Below are 20,320 nucleotides of genomic sequence, written 5' to 3' on the forward strand. Positions count from 1 at the left end.
AAAAAATATTATGGTACTAAGTGTCCACCGACTCATATAACTATGTACTGTCAAAAGATGGTCACTTATACAAGTGACGAGAAATTGTTAATACCCATGTTCCAAGACAACCTTACTAGTTTTGCTACTAGATGGTGCATTTAATTGGACAAAGCTCGCATTACTTCATGAAAGGAATTGACAAGGGCATTTATTACCTAATACTAGCACATCATAGACTTGGCTCCAAACCTCCTATTTTAGCAAAGTATGGAGAATAAAACAACAAAATATTTAAAAAAATATGCCTAAAGGTGGAGAGATATGACTGCTCAGGTCCAACCACCTTTTATTGAGAAAAAAACCACTGTTTTGTTTGTTAGTACCCTTAAGGATCTTTACTATAAGAAAATGATAGGAAATGCTACCAAGAACTTTGCTAACATGGTAAACTTTAGTGAGATAATTGAAAATGCCATCAAGAATGGCAAGCTAGGTGGATGAGAGATAACCAACATGAAAAAAAGTGAAATATTGAAGAAGAAGGAGAATGAAACTCAAGCTGTGAGCTATGATAATCAACAATTAAGATGTTTGTCCCAATACCCACCACCAATGTATCCAATTCATTATCCATTTGTGAAAAATGTAGCACCTTACCCCTATCAACCTATCCTACCATCTACTGACCTCACACTTTCAGTCAATTCATACTGAATGATTGGAAAATTTCATAATGAATTTCGAAAAATAGTTTTTTTTCCTACTAAATGATTGGAAAATTTTAATTCTAAATTATGGATTCTACCAAATTATTGGAGAATTTCAAAATAAATTTTTGTGAAAATAAATTATTTTTTAATCCTATCAAATGATTAGAGGAATTAAACCTTGAATTATGAATCAAACCAAATGATTGGAGAATTTCATATGAATTTTTGAGAAAAAAAATTTAATCCTACCAAACGAATGGAGGATTTAAATATGGAATTAAATCTTATCAAACCATTGGAAGATTTATTGATTTTATAAAAAAATTTCATGGAAAAGTTTTTAAATAAAAATCTCAACAAACTATTAGGGGATGTGCATCAAAATAAAATCTTACTAAATGATTGGAGGATTTTATTGATAGTTTTCAAATATTAATTTCTTGAAAAGATATTAATGAATCCGATGATGGAGTATTTTCAGAGTGGGATATGAGTCTCCACAAATACACCTAAGGCAAGAAAATTATTTTAAATTATTACTAAATAATTGGAGTAACTTTAAGATCAATTTTCAATATTAGATTTATTTGTTAAGATTATAAACACATTTTAAGGCTTGGATAATATGAAATCAAATTGGTATCATCATTTGGATGAGAGTTGTAAGGATACTACAATCTTCCTCGAACGTAACCATATCCTTGGACCTAAATCTGGTTTTGTGGATTAGAACCTATCTTTTAAAGATACCTAACTCAAACTTGAAACTTCTCTTTAACATAAGAAAGATTCAATTAGGTGACTAGCCACACTTAAATAAAAAATATTGGTGACTACTTCTCTTATTATGTCTAGCAGTGAGTTTACAAATTTATACATTATGACATATACAAGCTTTTATAGTTGTGTAATATTGATTTACTACTCTACCATGAATCAAGTTGGTACAAGATTCCTTGACTTTTTTGAACCAAGCTCTGATATCAGTTTGTTGTAACTAATCCAAGCAAGTCAAAATGACAGCAAGCAAATTCACCATAAAAGAATTTGAACTCGCAACAAAAAAAATAATTTTTGAAAATAACAAACAATAATTTGTGGTTTGGCTTTAAACCTATGTCCACGGATAAAGATGATGAAAAATTTTACTCTAAAAATAAGATGACGATTATACAAAGTTTTGACACCTAAAGCCTAAAGCTTATTAGATTCCACTCTCCAAAAACCTGAGAACTACGACAAATTTTGCTTTTAAAATTGAAAGTAAATTTCACCTCTAGTCACCAATCTATCACCAAAATCCAAAATTGATTACTAAACTTTAATACATACCAAATTGGTCACGTAAGCAGCCATGTAAGTTATTTTAAACAATTTGCCACATAAGCTTGTCTTCTTTTTCACCCAAACCCTAATTTTCTTCGCTTTTCTCTACTTTGCTACATGATCTCTTAATAGCCCCAAAGCACCCTAAAGCAAAAGAAATTTGTCACCCTTCCATAGCCGCAGCCATCGCTACACTCCCACTTTCCTTTTTTTTTTTTTTTTTTTCTCTCAGTTCCTCTCCTCACCGCTGCACTCTCCTCTGTTTTATGCCTTGGTTAAGTGCATTTTAGTATTTTAATAATGGGGTTTTTCCTTTTCGATTCATTTTGAGTATATTTTGCTATTCATATATTCGTGTTGTGTAAAATATTAAAATTTATATCATATTTTACACGAAAATTACATATTATTTTTATGTTTTTATTTTGTATTTTGTTCGATTCTTATCATCTTACTGTATTTTAGAATGCCAGATTTATAGTGCCTATTTCGATATAGATTCTCTACCTTCCATTGCCGTATCTCCCTGATGGTGTATGCTTAAGTCCCTTTTTCTTATTTGCCAATGAATATCTGTCAGCGTTTGTGTTAAGCATCTAACTTAAAATCAATTAGCTTCTCTTTATGTCAATTGATTTTAAGTTGAATGTTTAACAGTTTACTTCTCTTTCTCATTGCTTGTAAGTAGACAGAACAACTTTTGTTTTTATTGCTAATAAAAAAAAAAAAGGGCTAATCTTTTATCCTGACTTTTTGTATAAAGAAGGAAGTGTGCATTTTTAACCATTCCTCTTGCTAGGCTTTAAAGTTATAGCCATTACGTAACAAAGAAATTATATAGTCAATTTGAAATTTCAGCGAGTTCAGGCAAGTGTAAATGCAAGTCCTTATAAATCTGGAAGGGATCGAATCGAATCCTTGGTTTTAATTTTAACGATTCATTAATTATATGTACCTTAAGATTTATGGTGGCTGAAATGAGTTAATGTACCCCATAATTTTATGGAGCAAAATAAGTTGTTTGCCTGTTTCAGCAATTCGAAACATCTGCAAGCCCCCACCTAACACAGCATATATAGTAAGAACGAGCAATAGCACGAAAGGTATTTCTTTGTTCTGTTCTCATCTTTTTTATTAATTTTAATTTTGAAATATTAAAAATATTGTTGTATAATTATTTTTCATATTTTAATAATAAAATATTATGAAATGGAAGGCTTGATATATTTTGCAAAAAAGAGTAATTATCATGATTATTTGTTCAAAAACGAACCTCATAACATTTAAAGCTTGTTAAAAGCAAGTAACGTAAAGTTATTAATTTTGGAATGTCGACATTGAACATTGTAAACCGAAAAGGCAAATGCTCAGTATAAATACTAATTTAAAGTACATAAATAAATCAATAGTACAATACCAACTTTTGTTTTTCCTAGTCAAGAAAAGATCATGAAAATAGTCAATTGCATTTTCATTTTCTTCCTCTTTCTTCAATATCAATTCTTCTCACTTGGTTCTGCAGATGTTGTTACAGTACCTCCATTTATAATAAGTAAAAAATCTATTTTGAAATATTTATCCTTAGAGAACATCAACTTTGATGTGCCAGCTTTATACGTATTTGGAGACTCTTATGTTGATGCGGGAAATAATAATTATGTTCATGTCCCGCAAATTGAAAGAAATTATACTCCATATGGAATAGATTTTGGTGGAAAACCTACGGGTCGTTACACCAACGGAAGAACAGTAGCGGATTTCATTGGTATGAAAATAAAAAATTAATGAATTACAAGTTATTGATTTTTGTGTTGTCCTCAATTTTTACTCTCGTGTAAAAATTATTGGTTACTTCATTTTTTATTAATATAATTATGCAGCTCAAATTGTTGGCTTGCCATTCCCTCCTCCTGTGCTAAGCTTGTCTAAGGGAGATAAGAGAATTCCTCAAACTGGTATAAATTATGCTTGCGGTTTCACTGGCATCCTTGAAAAATTTGGAAAACTGTTTGTAAGACACCCTAATTTGCATAATTTTTCTTTCATATTATTTGTTTGTTTTTTTTTTCTTGGACATATTGTATTATCAAACACTTTTTTTTTAAGTAGAATTTGTAATTTCATCAGGAACGAATGCCAAGCTTGAAGGAGCAAGTAGATTTGTTCGAGAGCACAACAAAAGGGTTGCAGAGTCAATTTCAAAGCAAGGAAAGTTTTTCTAGATACTTGTCAAAATCACTTTTTTTTATCAATAGTGTTGCATATGACTTGGATATCGAGTGGGATGGACTGCGCTATTTCTATGATGAGAACTATTATACTCAACTTCTCATTAAAGACTTATCCAAGCATTTACAGGTAAATTAGTCAGAACCAATGTTAAAATATTCTAAATCTTTTGATAATTTTATACATAATATGTAAACGATATGAAAAATATATAAAAGCAGTACAGTTTAAAATTAAAAAAATATATAAATTTGATAAAAATTAAAAAATATATCTTATATTTAAAATATTCACAGAAATTGTAACACAACAATTTTTATATTTTGTACGTGCTTAACATGAAACATATATGACACAGATGCATGAATTATCAGATGTAACCTCAAATTAATTAGATGGTTGCCTTGATCTAATTATAGAGATGGAATTTTTTTCCTTTTTCTTTTTATATTTGGCAATTAGTGGCAACCATTTAACACCAAATTTGTTGTTTTTGTTCTTGTTTTTTATACATATATAGAGATTATATCAGCTTGGTGCACGTAAAATTGTGGTGAATAATGCATCTCCAATAGGATGTCAGCCGCATCTAATAAGTGGAGGTAGGAATGGACCAGAATGCGACTACTTAGCCAACAACCGGGCATTGTTATTTAACAAACGCCTGACTAATTTATTAAAAGACTTGCAATCCACCCTTTCGGGATCAAAATTTGTTCTTGGAGATCTATATAAAATTTTTCAAGATGTCTATGCATCGCCTACCTGGTATGGTGAGTATTGTTCAATATTTAGGCCCAAATTGACATTGTGATTGAAAATAGATTTACTTAATTGTAAGTAATTAAATGTTCCATCAAATTTGGTGTTTGGGATCAAACCTTAGTAATTCTTTTGCTTTGACATTTGAGATCAAAGATATATTTTTCTTTTTTTTTTCTGCAGGATTTACCGATGTAAGGAGCAGTTGTTGTACTGAAATAGATAAAGGTTTAACTAAACCATGTCTTGCAAATGTAGCACCATGCAAAGACAGAAGTAGCCATGTTTTCTTCGACCCAATGCACCCAAGCGAGAGTATGCATTTCATATGGGCAGGGCGTCTCTTAAAGGATTCATCAGTTTCTTCTCCCATCAACTTGATTCAGCTAATACAATCTTAAATCTGACCATGTGTCTTATGCTTTCTTAATGCCAACATAACAGAATAAATTTCATAGTAAGACTTGGCCCTTCAATTTTTTTTTTCCTTTTTTCCTTTAAAGAGAAAGAAATGCTTAAGTCAATAAGAAGAATTGCATGTTGTCTTTCTTGGCTGTCCATTGATAATAACATAAAAGACCGCTTAGTTATGTTATTCAAGAACCAGATCAGTATACATTAATTGCTTTACCTTAATTTTTATTAAAATATCCATTGTTGAGAAGTTCAGTCCGAGAAAGCACAAAAAGCGTAAAAAGTGTTTAATTTTTTATTAAAAAGTGTTGCAAGTCTCCTTGTTGACAAGACAGGCTGGGGATTGGGTGAAGAATTTCAGTGGGGTATGAAGACTTTAAAGTGTCAAACCAGTCATTTGGTTTTCAGATTGAAGAGTAGATAGCTAATTGGTTTGTTCAGATGATGCAGTTGTCTTTTTTCTTTTGGTTTTGTAACCTGTCATGGTACAACTCCATTGCTCTTTGTAGCAAGTTTTCCCTGCTTTTTTTTTTCTTCTGATAAAAGAATTTTAATTATTGAAAAAAAATTAGCAAATTGCCTAAAATCTAGTTATGCCAAAGAGAAGACTAAGAATCAAATTAGAATATTTATTAGCAGCTGGGCCTGTTTTTGAGCAGGGGCTGCTTCAAAAGTAATTGATTGATGGTATCTAGGATTTGTTCGCAGCAAGCTAAGCATAAAAAGGGAATAAAGCATCATATTTGCAACAGTGTGAAATGACTTCAACCACTTAAAAGACGATGAGTAATGAGAGTGTGATCTGATAAGCTTTAAAACACAACTTCCAACAACATTGTTTCACTACATTCTTAAAATTAAATCATTCGAAATTAACTGAAAGTATATAAACAGTACTCCTAGAGAAAATCCTTAAAGTTGCATTAACTCAAACAAGGTAAATGGAGAACAGACAGACTGGTCCTTCAAAAAGCGCCTCATCCAAATGAAATGAAAACTCTCGGTCGGATGGAATGGGTCAAAGAAGACATGGCTCGTTCTGTCAGCGCAAGGAGCAACATTTCTGGCGCATCCTCTAGTTCCATTCCTCGCTTCGTCAATGCAACAAGAACCATTGACATTCGTAAACCCTGCATTAGCAAAGAACAAATGAACTAAATGTTTCATAATATTTTATTAAATAAGAGAGAAAATTTTGGTGTGGTATTCTTTTTCCTAACAATTCTCACCATATGCTGCTGGTTGAGTGTAAACATCTTCAAACACTTTATATAGATCATACAGCACAAATGTGGAACCCTTCAAGGATGTTTCCAACTTTGTCAACAAGTTGGGAAGGAGTCCATTGTAGAAAGCTATTCTCTGGTTAACATCTTCAACACAGGAAGTATTGTGCATTTTTGTGTTCAGATTGAAAGGTTGGCAGCCTAATGGAGAAACATTGTTAACCAGGAATTTCCTTGCTCCCAGTTGGTATATTGCCTGCATCATGATCATTAAAAATGTATAAAATTGAATATACAATTTCAATACTATGTAAAGATAAATTTAAAACAGTCATTTACCTCCAATCTACCGGACAACTCCTCCGATAAGAAGAGTGCATAATCTTCTGCAGTTCGGAACTTTCGCTTTTGTTCAAGATCCCAATATATGCCTAAGTCATTGGTCCCTATGTGGATAAAGAACAATGACTTAGACAGGTAAAGAGAAAAGCTTTCAGGGCTGTCAAAATGACCCTTCAAGTTTCTTGTTGTGTCGTTCAACAACTCTATTTGTTCATCGAAGCTCAAAATATGTCCCTGGTGTAGTATTATATACAAAAGGTCAATTGTAGTCAGAAGTTTAAGTTTTGGTACTCTAAATTTCACATAGTGATTAGGAAAAATAACTTGAAGCAAGAAAAATTGCAAATTTATTTTTGTGGCTAAGATAACTCACAAATATTTCCACAGCAGGAGGAGGCAGAGGCAGTATCCCGCTAGAACCAGAGCCATAATTTACACCACTAACAAAGATTTTCCTCTCGGTTTCAGACAATCCGAGCATTGGGGGTGGAAATGGCAGGCCAGCAACTTGAGCTTCATCATTAAAAGTGAATATCAGAAATCAGAGAAAAGCAAACTTACAAGAAATACAACATGAACCAAAAATCATATTTTTGCCGATATAAAGTAAGCAACAAGTAGCATGGAATACAAAAAAATTACAATCCCTGTACCAATAAAATCCACAACGGTTCTCCCGTTGGTGGCACGACCGGTTGGCACTCCTCCAAAATCAATACCATATGGTAAGAAATTGGCTTGGCTATTGTGTCAAGAAAATTGTTATTACCAGCATCTATATACGAGTCTCCAAAAACATATAGAGCTGGCAATCGAAGAGACAAATTTTCGGAAGCTAGATATTGGAGGAAGGCAGTTTGATTATTCTTGAAAACAGGTGGTAAATAAGATTCAGAATAAATATGAATGACATAGAAGCACTGAAAAAACAGACTAAGCAAACCAAGACAACTAGCAAAAATGAAAGCCATTGAGGTGCTAAAAGTTTCAAACTGTTGTGTGAGAAAGAAAGACGGGACAATCGCTACAGATTTTAAGAATTTTGAAGTGAAGAGAAGGAGAGGGGAAGGGAAGGTGCAGTATATATGGATCTCACAACAAATGCACTACTGAAGGAAGATGCAGTATGTTCCGCTGGCAGTAGACCTATAATTGACACTAATCCGAATAATGAGTAATGACTTTTGACAAACCTAGGTGCATGCCACCCTACATATCTACACTGCTTTGAACTTTTGATTTCCATTGCTAGCCCTACATATTTTTCTTACTTACTTCAATCACTTACCGTCCAAAGATAGCAGCAAAATAAATTTTTTGTTGACTATAAAAATTATCAAAATCATGGCCAGTACTTGCAGTGAAAGAAATCATGCAACGTTTAAAAAAAATATCTCATCTAATCACATCACAAGAATGTTAACATCAATAATTATTTATGTGAAAACAAAAGGAATAAAAGAAAACATTTATACTTTATCCTTTTTAATCGGCACATGCAAAGGGAAAAATATGTACAATTGCCATATCCACGAGAGTAATATTTAAATAAAATATTTTAAATACAGTTGGTAGAATTTTTTATTAAAAATAATTTAATAAAATTATAATAAATATTTTAAAACGATAAATTGATAAAATTCAATAAAAAATTAATATGTAAAAAATAATGAAAATATTATTTATAATTTGAATTTGATTAATATTTATTTAATGATAAAATTAATGTCAAATTTTTCACTAAAAATACTTATTTAAAAAATATATCATAATTTATTAATTTTTTTAAAAATGTATTTATTTGATCTATATGACAAAAATTTTTATTTTATCGATTTTGAGTTTTAATTCCGATTTTTATTTAATTATTTTTAATAAAAAATTGCATCTAAAAATTTTATCTAAGTCTTTTCTATCCATGATATATATATATATATAGATTAAATAATTTTTAATAATAATTTGATAATTTTAAATATAGTATAATAATATAACAAAAAAATATATGAAAGCGACGTACCATTTTTTACTCCAACCCTTATGCTTGTCATCTTAACGAAACACTCTATTCAGCAATAGCAAGTCATTGCATCAATGACAGTACAGTTTGCTTTCCTCTTAATTTAAAGCAGCTAGTTAATTAATATTTGAAGACGTATACAAGTTTACAATAATTCGATCACAGGATTATCAATTTTAATTTGGAAAAGAAATCATGCAACGTTTAGTAAGAATATCTCATCGAATCACATCACATGCATGTTAACATCAATAATTATTTATGTGAAAACAAAAGTAATAAAATGAAACATTTATGATTTACCCTTCTTAATGGGGCACATGCAAAGGAAAAAATATGTTCAATTACCATATCCACTAGGGTCAATTTTATTTTTTTAAATAATTTAATAAAATTATAATAAAAATTCAAAATGATAGATTGATAAAATTTAATAAAAAATTAATAATATGTAAAAAATAATAAAAATATCATTCATAGTTTTGATCAATATTTATTTAACAATAAAAATCATGTCAAAATTTTCACTAAAAATACTTATTTAAAAATATATTAAAATATATTAATTTTTTTAAAAAAATTTATAAATTTGATTTATGTAATAAGAACTTTTATTTTATCTATTTTGATTTTTGATTTTAATTTTTATTTAACCGTTTTTAATAAAAATTTTATCTAAAAACTTCGTCTCTATGTTTTCTATCAATTATATATATATATAGATATATATCTAAATTTGATAATTTTTATTAATAATTTGATATTTTTAAATACAATACAATAATATAGTTAAAGAAATATATGAAAGCGACGTAGCATTTCTTACTTCATGCCCCAACTCAAACCAAACTACTTTTGGGATGCTTCGCATCTTACTGAAACTGTCTATTCAGCTATAGCACGTCATTGCATCAATGACAGTACTGTTTGCTTCCTCTTAATTTAAAGCAGCTAGTTAATTAAGACGTGAAGATGCATACAATAATTCGATCACAGGATTATCAATTTTAATTTGGAAAAGATATAGTTGCTAGATTTTAATGGTTAATTGTGAATTCTCTGGATGATAAACAAACTTTGAATTATTAAAAAAAAAAAAAAGCAGTCCGTTGCACCATTATTAACTTCTTTTCGTGGCGATGTGACACAATTGTTACTATTATTTTTTGGAATTATTAAATACTATTTGAGATAATCAAGATTTTTACGTGGAAGATAGTAGGGTTCTCATCTCATTTTCAGCACGTTCATGGCCAACTCGTTTGCCAACTAATGCAAGGTTTTTTTTTTACTTAAGTGATGCCTATGCAAATTAGATATTATATGTATTATAATGCTTAAAATGAATCAGTTAAAATACTCGAGTTGTTGTTACTTAGAAAGAGGTTTAATCTCATCCTTGAACACGAAATGATATACCTTGATGAATAATTAATTATTATGAAGAGTCAAATATGATTGATAATCCGATTTGATTTCGTCAGTAATTTAAAATAAGTTTCTGTTGTGGTTTTTCTTTTTTTCCCTTTTGAATGCAATAATTAATGATGCAGATAATTATAGAAGTGAAAACAGAAACAAAATTCGAATGAAACAATTTCAAATTAATTATTAAATCTCATAAAAAGTAAAAAAATTCATGTGATATTCATGAAATTCTGTATGGCGTTGGTTGTACTTTCATTTCAGTTGTGTCCTATTCTTGGCATACTTGGTCATTAAAAATATTTTCTCCGCTGAAGAAGAAAATGCTGGCTGGCTTGATTTGATTTCAGGTCAAAAGATTAAACCACAATCTATGCATTAAGGGGAAAAAAACTATGCATCATTGCGACTGATAATCAAAATTTTTTTTCCACTCTTTTCAAGCTCAATTGGCCTTTGATGTTCCACTCTTCTAACTTTTTCTTACACAAATAATATTTTCATTTGGAAAGATGAGGAGCAACTTGATTTCGTCGAACGTATTCTTAGTTGCTTTCCTTCATATCTTCTTGCTAATTCACAGTAAGCCTCTTGTACCGGCTCTGTATGTGTTCGGAGATTCATTGTTTGACAGTGGCCACAACAATCTTCTTCCAACTGTTGCCAAGGCAAATTACCCAACTTACGGCCTGAATTTTGGCGAACACTTGACCGGTACGTTCACTAATGGAAGAACTCTTCCAGACTTTATAGGTATTGAAGATTTTAATAAGTTAAAATAAATTCTTCATGATTAAACTATTATTAATTACCATATGTTTCTAATTTTTATCCTTTTTTTTAATTGAAGCTGAATTCCTTGAGCTGCCATACTCTTTGTAGACACCCATATGTGTCCGAGGTCAGTTAGGTCGATTTGTTTTAGTTTGTGTATTTATATTATTTGATATTATATTAAAGTATAGTATATTAATATATTATATGATATAGTATGTTATTATTATTATTATTATTATTATTATTATTATTATTATTATTATTATTATTCCTTTTCCTTTCTCTTTGACTAGTAATCCAGGAAACTGAAATTCAAAAATTCATTGCAGTCAAAAGGCTTTAATTCATAATCAAAGGGATTTTTCAATCAATCCAAGAAATCAGCAATGAACCTAGACATGTATTGAGGTTCGAACAGAATCAAATCCCAGAATTCAAGCCTAGATTGATTCTGTCTGTTTCTTAAATTTTTTCTAAAGATGCCTATAAATCAAACTAACACTACAAAAGAACACAAGGAATGGGCTGGGGAGACATGGTGGATAAATTGGAAAATTTTGGGTGTTGCAGTTCTAGGAAACATGTTCTGGGTAGAATAGAAGTTCTAGGATTGTGATTTTTTATTTTGGGTTCGTTTGGAAGTTTTTGACTTTAATTCTAGGTTTTTGGGGTATGGTTTAAGTTATTAGAGGATTTCTGATGAGATCTGGACAAATCTGGGAGAATCTGGGAAATTTCCAAGATTTTCTGAAAAAATTTAGGGTTTTGGGAAAAATATGAATTTTTCGATGAATTTTTCAACAACCGATTGAATTTTTCAGCCAAATTTCGGCCAATATTTCAAAAATCGGTGGGTTTTTCAATTTTTGATTGAATTTTTTTAGTGACTTTCTCAAAAGCCGATGGGTTTGTCAGTTTTCAGTTGAAGTTTTGACGTGTTTTTGAAGAATTTCTAGAGAGAAGTTAGAACTTATTGATCTAGAGAGAGGGAGAGCAAGGTGCTTCTGTGCAAAATGCTAAAAAGTGGCTTATATAACGTCCCAAAATGACAATGTTTTGGAGCACCTAGATCTATGCTCTGACCCACTGACTTGCGCTCTGACCCGTGCGTTAACCTAACCCGATCGTAAGATTTTCTTTTTCGATTTTATTTTTATTTTTCGATTTGATTTGATTTTATTTTTTAGCTCATTTTATTTTATTATTTTGGTTTTATTTTTGAGAAATTTTATTATTTTGTAAAAATTATTTCTTTTAAAAAAATAGTTATATAGAAAAAGATCTTTTCAAATAAGTTTTCAAAAAAAAAAAAAGAAGTAGAAAATCTTTTTCAAATAAAAAATCTCTACAAAATAAATTCATGAATTTTATCAAACTATTAAGGAATTTTCATTGATTTAATTTTTGAAATGGAATCCACCAAACTATTGGGAAATGCCATGAATCAGTTTAAATAAAAAGACAAATTTGTCTTCCAAACAATTGAAGGGTTGTTTCAAAGTAAGTTCTATCAAACTATTGAGAGACTTTACTAAATTTTTTGAAATAACATAAATTGAAAAATTCGACAATTGAGCTTCTTCAAAGTGTGACTTTAGTCTCCATGAATACTCTTGATGTGAGAGAATTATCTTAAATTGCTATCAAACTATTGGGACAAATTTAAGATATATTTTCAATATTAAATTATCTGGTAAATCAAAAATATGATCAAGGCTTGGATAATCTGAAATCTAACTGGTACCATCTTTTGGATAAGCACTATGGGAGTGCTATAACCTTCCCTAAGCGTAACTATACTCTCAAACTTAAATTCTGATTTCGTAGATCAAATTCAATTAGGTGGCCAATCACACTTCAATAAAAAAGATTGGTGGTGACTCTTCTAACCCATGTCTAGCGGTAGGTCTATGGATCTATACGTTATGACAATTTGGCTACTTTATTGAGGACATCAAGAGTCAGGCCAGTAAATGATTTCTTATTATCCAAGCCTTGCTTAATAAAGTTAAGATTTTTTATTTATTTATTTATTTCTTTTCATTGCTTATATTTACTTAGTTGTTCATTTATTTACTATATATATATGTCATTCATTTGCATATACATAACATAAAGCTCTCCACTTATGCTCTATCTTTATGATAGAGTGAAGTGCCTATGCCCTTATGAGATTTCATGTCTCCGTATAGGCCTATGAAACACTCTCATTCAAATTAAACTCTTTCCGTTAGTAGCCTATGATGGGTGAAGATTGGAATGCCTTACTAGTCTGTGATGGACTATGATGTAAGGAACAATTTGAGAACCTTTTAGAAGTAATCTAAACCACAAATAGTTAACTTTAAAAGCCTAACCATAGATAGAGCCATATCCTTCCACCCTTTTATAGTTAACCTAAATCTAGGGTCATGTTGTTATTTTACTTGCTTTATAGTCTTTATTTTTTTGAAGTGATTAACCAATTTCCTTGTCTTTTTATTTCTTTCTTATGCACATTCATAAACATACATGTAGCTTGAATACTATGCTTACTAACTTTTTTTTTATTGTGTATACATGTATTCATGCATCACTGCATTCATTCTCATGCATAATCTGAAAGGTCCATAAACATCATTCTAAATTTGCACCATAATTGTGAGAAATCTAGGCTCAAGGATAGCTCAAACTAGTACTACACTCGAGCTAAAACCAAAAAATGGAGCAAGATAATGCAAGTCATCTTAAAAGGATAGAAAAGGCTTAGGACATACTTGAAGAAAAATTAAGCAAAATTTTGGAAGCTCTAGAAAAAAGAAATAAAGTAAAGGCAATAGAGGAAGATACCTCACCTGAAGTTACTAAATCAACATATCCTTCGGGTTTCAATCCATATCAGATTTAAACTACCCTTAATTTTTCAACCACAATAGGTAACCATTCCAAATTACAACTACCCGAGAATGACTTATACACCCGATCATGAGAATGTCTAAAGTTATAATAATCTTATTTTTGTCGAAAAGGCAGCTGAACTATTCAACTGCCTACTTTGGAAGAGACAAAAGAGCTAGAAAAGTTGCAAGCAATTTTGTCTTTGAAAAATTCTAAAACTGATTAGGCCATGAGCATGATTGAGGAAAGATTATGGGCTGTAAAAGGCATTGATTTCTATGGATCCATGGATGTTACCAACCTTTGTTTGGCTCCAAATGTTCTGATTCCTCCAAAATTCAAGGCATTAAAATTTGAAAAGTATGATAGTACCAAGTGCCTTATTACACACATCGCAATATACTATCATAAGATGGCAACATATATCAGTAATGAGAAGCTGCTTGTGCATGTGTTTCAAGATAGCTTGACTAGATCTATTGCAAGATGGTATGTCTAGTTTGATAGAACTCGCATTAAGTCGTGGAAGGATTTAACTTGATCCTTCATTAACCAATACTATTACATCATAGACATGGCTCCTAATCATTTTTCATTACAAGGAATATGCCCAAAGATGATGAGATGTCGCTACCTAAGTATAGCCTCTCTTAGCAGAGAAAGAAATGATAGTGCTATTTGTAAGCACTTTTAAGTCACCATACTTGAGATTTCATGCCCTCATGAAATTTCATATCTTCACATGGGTTTGCGAAACACTCCCACTCAAATTAAACCATTTTTGTTGGTAGCCTATGATGGGTGAGGATTGAGATGCCTTACTAGTCTGTGATAGACTATGATGTAAGGAACAATTTGAGAACCTTTTAGAGGTAATCCAAATCACATAGTGTTAACTTTAGGAGCCTAACCATAGATAAAGCCATGTCCTTCCACCCTTTATAGTTAAACCAAATCTAGGGTCATGTTGTAATTTTCTTACTTTATAGTCTTTATTTTTTTGAGGTGATTAACCAATTTCCTTGTCTTTTTATTTCTTCTTATGCATATTCATAAACATATATGTAGCTTGAATATTATGCTTACTAACTTTTTTTTTTATTGTGTATGCATTCATGCATCACACATTCATTCTGATGCATAATCTGAACGGTCCATAAACATTATTCTAAATTTACACCACAATTATGAGAAATCAAGGTTTAAGGATAGCTCAACACTAGTACTAAGTAGGGCTAGAGCCAGGAAAATGGAGCAAGATAATGCAAGTTGTCTCAAAAGGATAGAAAAGGCCCAAGAGATACTTGAAGAAAAATTGAACAAAATTCTGGAAACACTAGAAAAGAAAAATAGAAGAACGGTAATGAAGAAAGATACCTCACTTAAAGCTACTAAATCAATATATTTTTCGAGTTTCGATCCACATCAAACTCAAACTGACCCAATTTTTCAAGCATAATAGGTAACCATTCCAAATTATAACTACTCGGGAACGACTTATACACCCAGTCATAAGAATGTCTAAAGTTATAATAATCTTGTTTTTGTCAAAAAGACAGCTGAACCCATTCAACTCCTAACTCTAAATGAGACAAAAGAGCAAGAAAAGCTACAGGCAACTTCGTCTTTAAAAAATTCTAAAATTGATCAGGCCATGAGCATGATTAAGGAAAGATTACGGATTATAAAAGGCATTGATTTCTATGGATCCATGGATACTACCAACCTTTGTCTAGTTTTAGATGTTATGATTCTTCCAAAATTCAAGGCATCAAAATTTGAGAAGTATGACAGTATCAAGTTTCCTATTACACACATCACAATATACTATCGTAAAATGGTAGTACATACTAACAATGAGAAACTGCTCATGTATGTTTTCAAAACAGCTTGACTAGATCTGCTGTAAAATAGTATATTCAGTTGGATAAGACTCGCATCAAGTCATGAAAGGATTTGACTAATCCTTCATTAACCAATATTATCACATCATAGACATGGCTCTTAATTGCCTTTCATTACAACAACTGGAGAAGAAAGCTTTCGAGTCTTTCAAGAAATATGCCTAAAGATGACAAGATATTGCTACCCAGGTATAGACTCCCCTAATAGAAAAGGAAACAATAATGCTATTTGTAAGTACTTTAAAGTCACCATACTACTAGAAGATGATAGGGAATGTAACTAAGAATTGTACCGATGTAGTGATTTTAAGAGAGATCATTAAAAATGCAATTAAGAGTGACAAACTGAAAGCAGAAGAATCATTTACTACTAAGAGAATGCCCAAGAAAAAGAAAAGTGAGACTCAATCTGTGAGTTTTGACAAGTAACAATTTAGAAACTACCTGTTATAATGTCTAGATCCGAGGATCTATCGCTAGATATTAATTTAAGGAGTCGCCACTAATCTTTTTTATTTAGGTGCGATTAGCCACCTAAGGAATCTATCATTTCAAGGAACACCCAAGCTTGACTAAGGGTCCCTAAAAGAATAGGTTCGGGTCTATTAACCAAACATGGTTCGAGAGTACGGTTACGTGTGAGAAAGGTTATAGCACCCTCACAATGCCTATCGAAGGATGGTACCAGCTTGATTTTGTGTTATCCATTAAGCCTAAAAAATTTACCTAATAATTAATTATTGGAAATTATTCTTAATTGATTCCAATACTTTTGGCAAAGAATTAAGAAAATTCCCTCACCTCAAGAGTATACAAGAAAACTACTGTTTCACTTGTAGAGGCTCCATTGTTGAATTATTTAACATAAAAAATTTCAAGAAAAAAAAGGAAAAGAAATAAAAATTCAACTTTAGATATAAATCATTTTCTTTTAAAAAAAAAACTCATTACTTTTATACAAGGACAATTGATACTTTCAACTTTTCTTTAAAGCATTTGAAAGTTTTTATTTTAAGAAAAATCGATACTTTCAACTTTTCGTTAAAATGTTTTTCTTGACAAAATTTTTTTAAAAAATGAAAATTGGTACTTCTAACTTTTCCCTAAAATGTATTTTTTAAAAATTTTATTTTAGAAATTTTATTTTAAGGAAAATTGATATTTTTAACTTTTCCTCAAAATACTTTTTTCTTGAAATTTTATTTTAAAGGAAAATTGATACTTTCTAATTTTTCTCAAAATATTTTTTAGAAATTTTATTTTCAAGGATTAATACTTTCAATTTTTCCTTGAAAATAATTTTTAAAAAATTTTTTTTTATGGGAAATTGATACTTTCAACTTTCCCCAAAAATATTTTTTTAAAATTTTGTTTTTAGGGAAAATTGATTCTTTCAACTTTTCTTTAAAAAATTTTTTAGAAATTTTTTTATTTTCAAGGAAAATTGATACTTTCAACTTTCCCCCAAAAATATTTTTTTAGAATTTTATTTTTAAGGAAAATTGATACTTTCAACTTTTCTTCAAAAATATATATATTTTTTTGGAATTTTTATTTTAAGAAAATCATTTAAAAAAATAAAATAAACATAAAAATAAAAATAAAATAAAATAATGAAGAATTTCAAATAATTCTAATTTAGATATAATAACAACAACAACAACAACAATAATAATAATAATAAATAAATAACCTTAACGCAGCTTGGCTTGAGACACAAAAAGTGATTCAATAACTCGGCTCAAAGGCAAAGACAATAGGACATTATAGCTGGTTGATCCATAATGCTCTACAGCCACCAAAAGATGGAGCAATGTATGGTATCTTCAACGCATCAACAAATTTGATGATGGTTATCAAATCTCCATCCATCTCAAAACTGACCACACCACCAAAGCCTGTCATTTGCTGCTCGACAATTCCATGTTCAGGATGACTTGACAAGCTTGGATAATAGACACGTCTCACTTTAGGATGTGCCTCTAAAACTTTGGCCATCCTTAATGCTGTCAAATTTTCTTACTGTACATGAAGATACAGTGTTTTCATGCCTCTGATGATCAGATACGTAGCATTCAGGTTGAAAGTACCTCCCAAAATATGATGCAAAGTATGAATTTCAGTAACCAACTTCTTAGATCCACTTATACAGCCAGCAAGAACATTGTGGCCCCTAATGAATTTTGTTGTAGAATGCAAAACAAGATCAGCACCAAGGGCTAGGGTCTTCTGGTTAAGAGGTGTAGCGAAGGTACCATAATGCAAACAAGTGCTTCTTTGTTGTGGCACAGCTTTGTAACTTTTGCTATGTCAACACATTTTAGGAATGGATTTTTTGGAGACTCAGTAAATAAAAGAGAAACTTTATTCTTGTTGAGTGCAGCCTCTAAACCATCCACATCTGCAGGGTCAATGACAATAGCCGAGAATCCCATTTTAGGTAGAATGGTCTCAATGAATATCTTAGTTTTTTTATAGCAATCTGTTGTTGTCAAAATATATCCACCAACAAGAATCGATGCCATCTGCATAACTGTGTTAGCACACATTCCTAATGCCATAGTCAAGGTCGATTCAGCCCCTTCAAGTGCACTTATTTTCTTTTTGGCAACCACTATAGTTGGATTTCCATAACGCCCGTATTCAAAACCTTTTATGATGTTTCTCCTTGAAGTCAATAAGCTCTTCTCACCAATATAAATAGTGATGCTCTCATCGAAACTCAAAAATGATGTCTTGAAATTATCTGAACCCCTAATCTGTACACTATAGTTGTCAATACAACTTTTTACAATTGCCACCTCATCAGTGAAAGAGACATCGATGGCAATTGCCTGAGCAGCAACCGTCGTCGAGAAGGGTAAATCCAAAGTGGGATCATTCGATCATAAAGTAGCAACTACTTGCACGACACCGATGTTACTACAGTTGTGATGAGCTTTGATGCTGAGCTAGCACACGAAGTCAGGTAGGAAACAAAATATATCAGAGACAATAAACCTCCATCGTCGATTCTTTCTCTAACACAAAACAACGATGCCATCACTCGTCGTGTCAACCTAACATGAGGCTTATCCCCTATCAATACGCCAGAGAAGTCGAGATCAAAATGGCACTCGAATGAAGAATAAGTCTGATTTTTGTGATTTCCTCTCTGTATCCCAGCAAGCTTGGTTAGGATCTATATTTATAGGACAGAATCCAAAGTCGAATGGGAATCCTAACTCTTTTGGACTTTTAGTCTCATCCAACCTCTCCCAATTCAATCCAAACTCCTTAGCCCAATTTTACACCAATTCATCTACCTTTTTTCATTTTTATTTTTTAATTAATCAAAAGGTTAACCCTGAACTCTTGGCTTTTCTTCAGCGGAGTCGCCAAACTGTCATAACGTCTATATTTGAGGGATCTATCGCTAGACATTGATTTTAAGGAGTCACCACCAATCTTTTTTGTTTAAGTGCAATTGGCCACCTAAGAAATCTATCTATTTAAGGAACACCAAAGCTTGACTAAGGGTCCCTAAAAGAATAGGTTCGGGTCTGTTGGGTTTTCTAGTTTTTAGTTGAATTTTTTGATGACTTTCCTAGAAATTAATGGATTTGCCAGTTTTTAATTGAAGTTTTCGACATATTTTTAGGGAATTTTTAGAGAGAAGTCAAAGCTTTTCAGTCTAGAGAGAGGAAGAGCAAGGCGCTTCTAAGGCAAAACGCTGAAAAGTGACTTATATAGCGTCCCAAAATGATAGCATTTTGCCACACCTAAATCCGTGCTCTGACCCGTTGACCTATACACCGACCTATGCGTTAACCCAACTGATCACAAGGTTTTCTTTTTTCATTTTCTTTTTATTTTTTCATTTTATTTTATTTTTAGGTTTTTATTTTTTATTATTATTTTTGTTTTATTTTTTAGAAATATTATTATTTTGTAAAAATTATTTTTGTTTAAAAAAAATAAAAAAACAATTATATAAAGAAAAGACCTTTTCAAATAAGTCAAAAAAAAATCTTTTCAAATAAGTTTTTAGAAAAAAAAAAGAAGAAAATGTTTTTAAAAAAAAAAATCTTTTCAAAATAAATTCATGAATTCTACCAAACTATTAGAGAATTTTTATGGATTTAATTTTTGAAATGGAATCCTTGAAACTATTGGAAAATTCCATGAATCAATTTTAAAAAATAAATAAATAAAAGATAATTTTATTCTTTAAACTATTGGAGGATTGTTTTAAAGTAAGTCCTACCAAACTCTTGAAATACTCTACTAATTTTTTTGAAACAACATAAATTAACAAATCTGATGATGGAGCCTCTTTAGAGTAGG

The 20,320-nt window shown here is 30.9% G+C and overlaps 2 protein-coding genes and 1 pseudogene across 2 annotated transcripts; 1 reads left to right on the forward strand and 2 right to left on the reverse strand.

Annotated features, from left to right (window-relative positions):
* The first annotated feature begins 3,003 nt into the window (after positions 1-3,003).
* LOC111306540 (GDSL esterase/lipase 7-like) lies at positions 3,004-5,410 on the forward strand. Its single transcript, XM_089751121.1, has 6 exons — positions 3,004-3,121; positions 3,541-3,783; positions 3,899-4,029; positions 4,146-4,376; positions 4,768-5,020; positions 5,193-5,410. The coding sequence occupies exons 1-6, from the start codon at positions 3,004-3,006 to the stop codon at positions 5,408-5,410; spliced, it is 1,194 nt and encodes a 397-aa protein (XP_089607247.1).
* A 628-nt stretch (positions 5,411-6,038) lies between these two features.
* LOC111306544 (GDSL esterase/lipase 7-like) lies at positions 6,039-8,237 on the reverse strand. Its single transcript, XM_089751122.1, has 8 exons — positions 8,088-8,237; positions 7,775-7,911; positions 7,645-7,733; positions 7,365-7,504; positions 6,989-7,225; positions 6,653-6,905; positions 6,358-6,553; positions 6,039-6,246 (listed from the first exon to the last, which is right to left on the reverse strand). Exons 1-8 carry the CDS (start codon positions 8,235-8,237, stop codon positions 6,039-6,041), a joined length of 1,410 nt encoding a protein of 469 aa, XP_089607248.1.
* Positions 8,238-17,735: 9,498 nt separating this feature from the next.
* On the reverse strand, positions 17,736-18,839 carry LOC111306546 (cystathionine gamma-synthase 1, chloroplastic pseudogene; annotated as a pseudogene).
* Positions 18,840-20,320: the final 1,481 nt, after the last annotated feature.

This window comes from Durio zibethinus, chromosome 21, assembly GCF_047325235.1.
Source record: "Durio zibethinus cultivar Kanyao isolate XHJ-2024 chromosome 21, ASM4732523v1, whole genome shotgun sequence".
Taxonomy (NCBI): domain Eukaryota; kingdom Viridiplantae; phylum Streptophyta; class Magnoliopsida; order Malvales; family Malvaceae; genus Durio; species Durio zibethinus.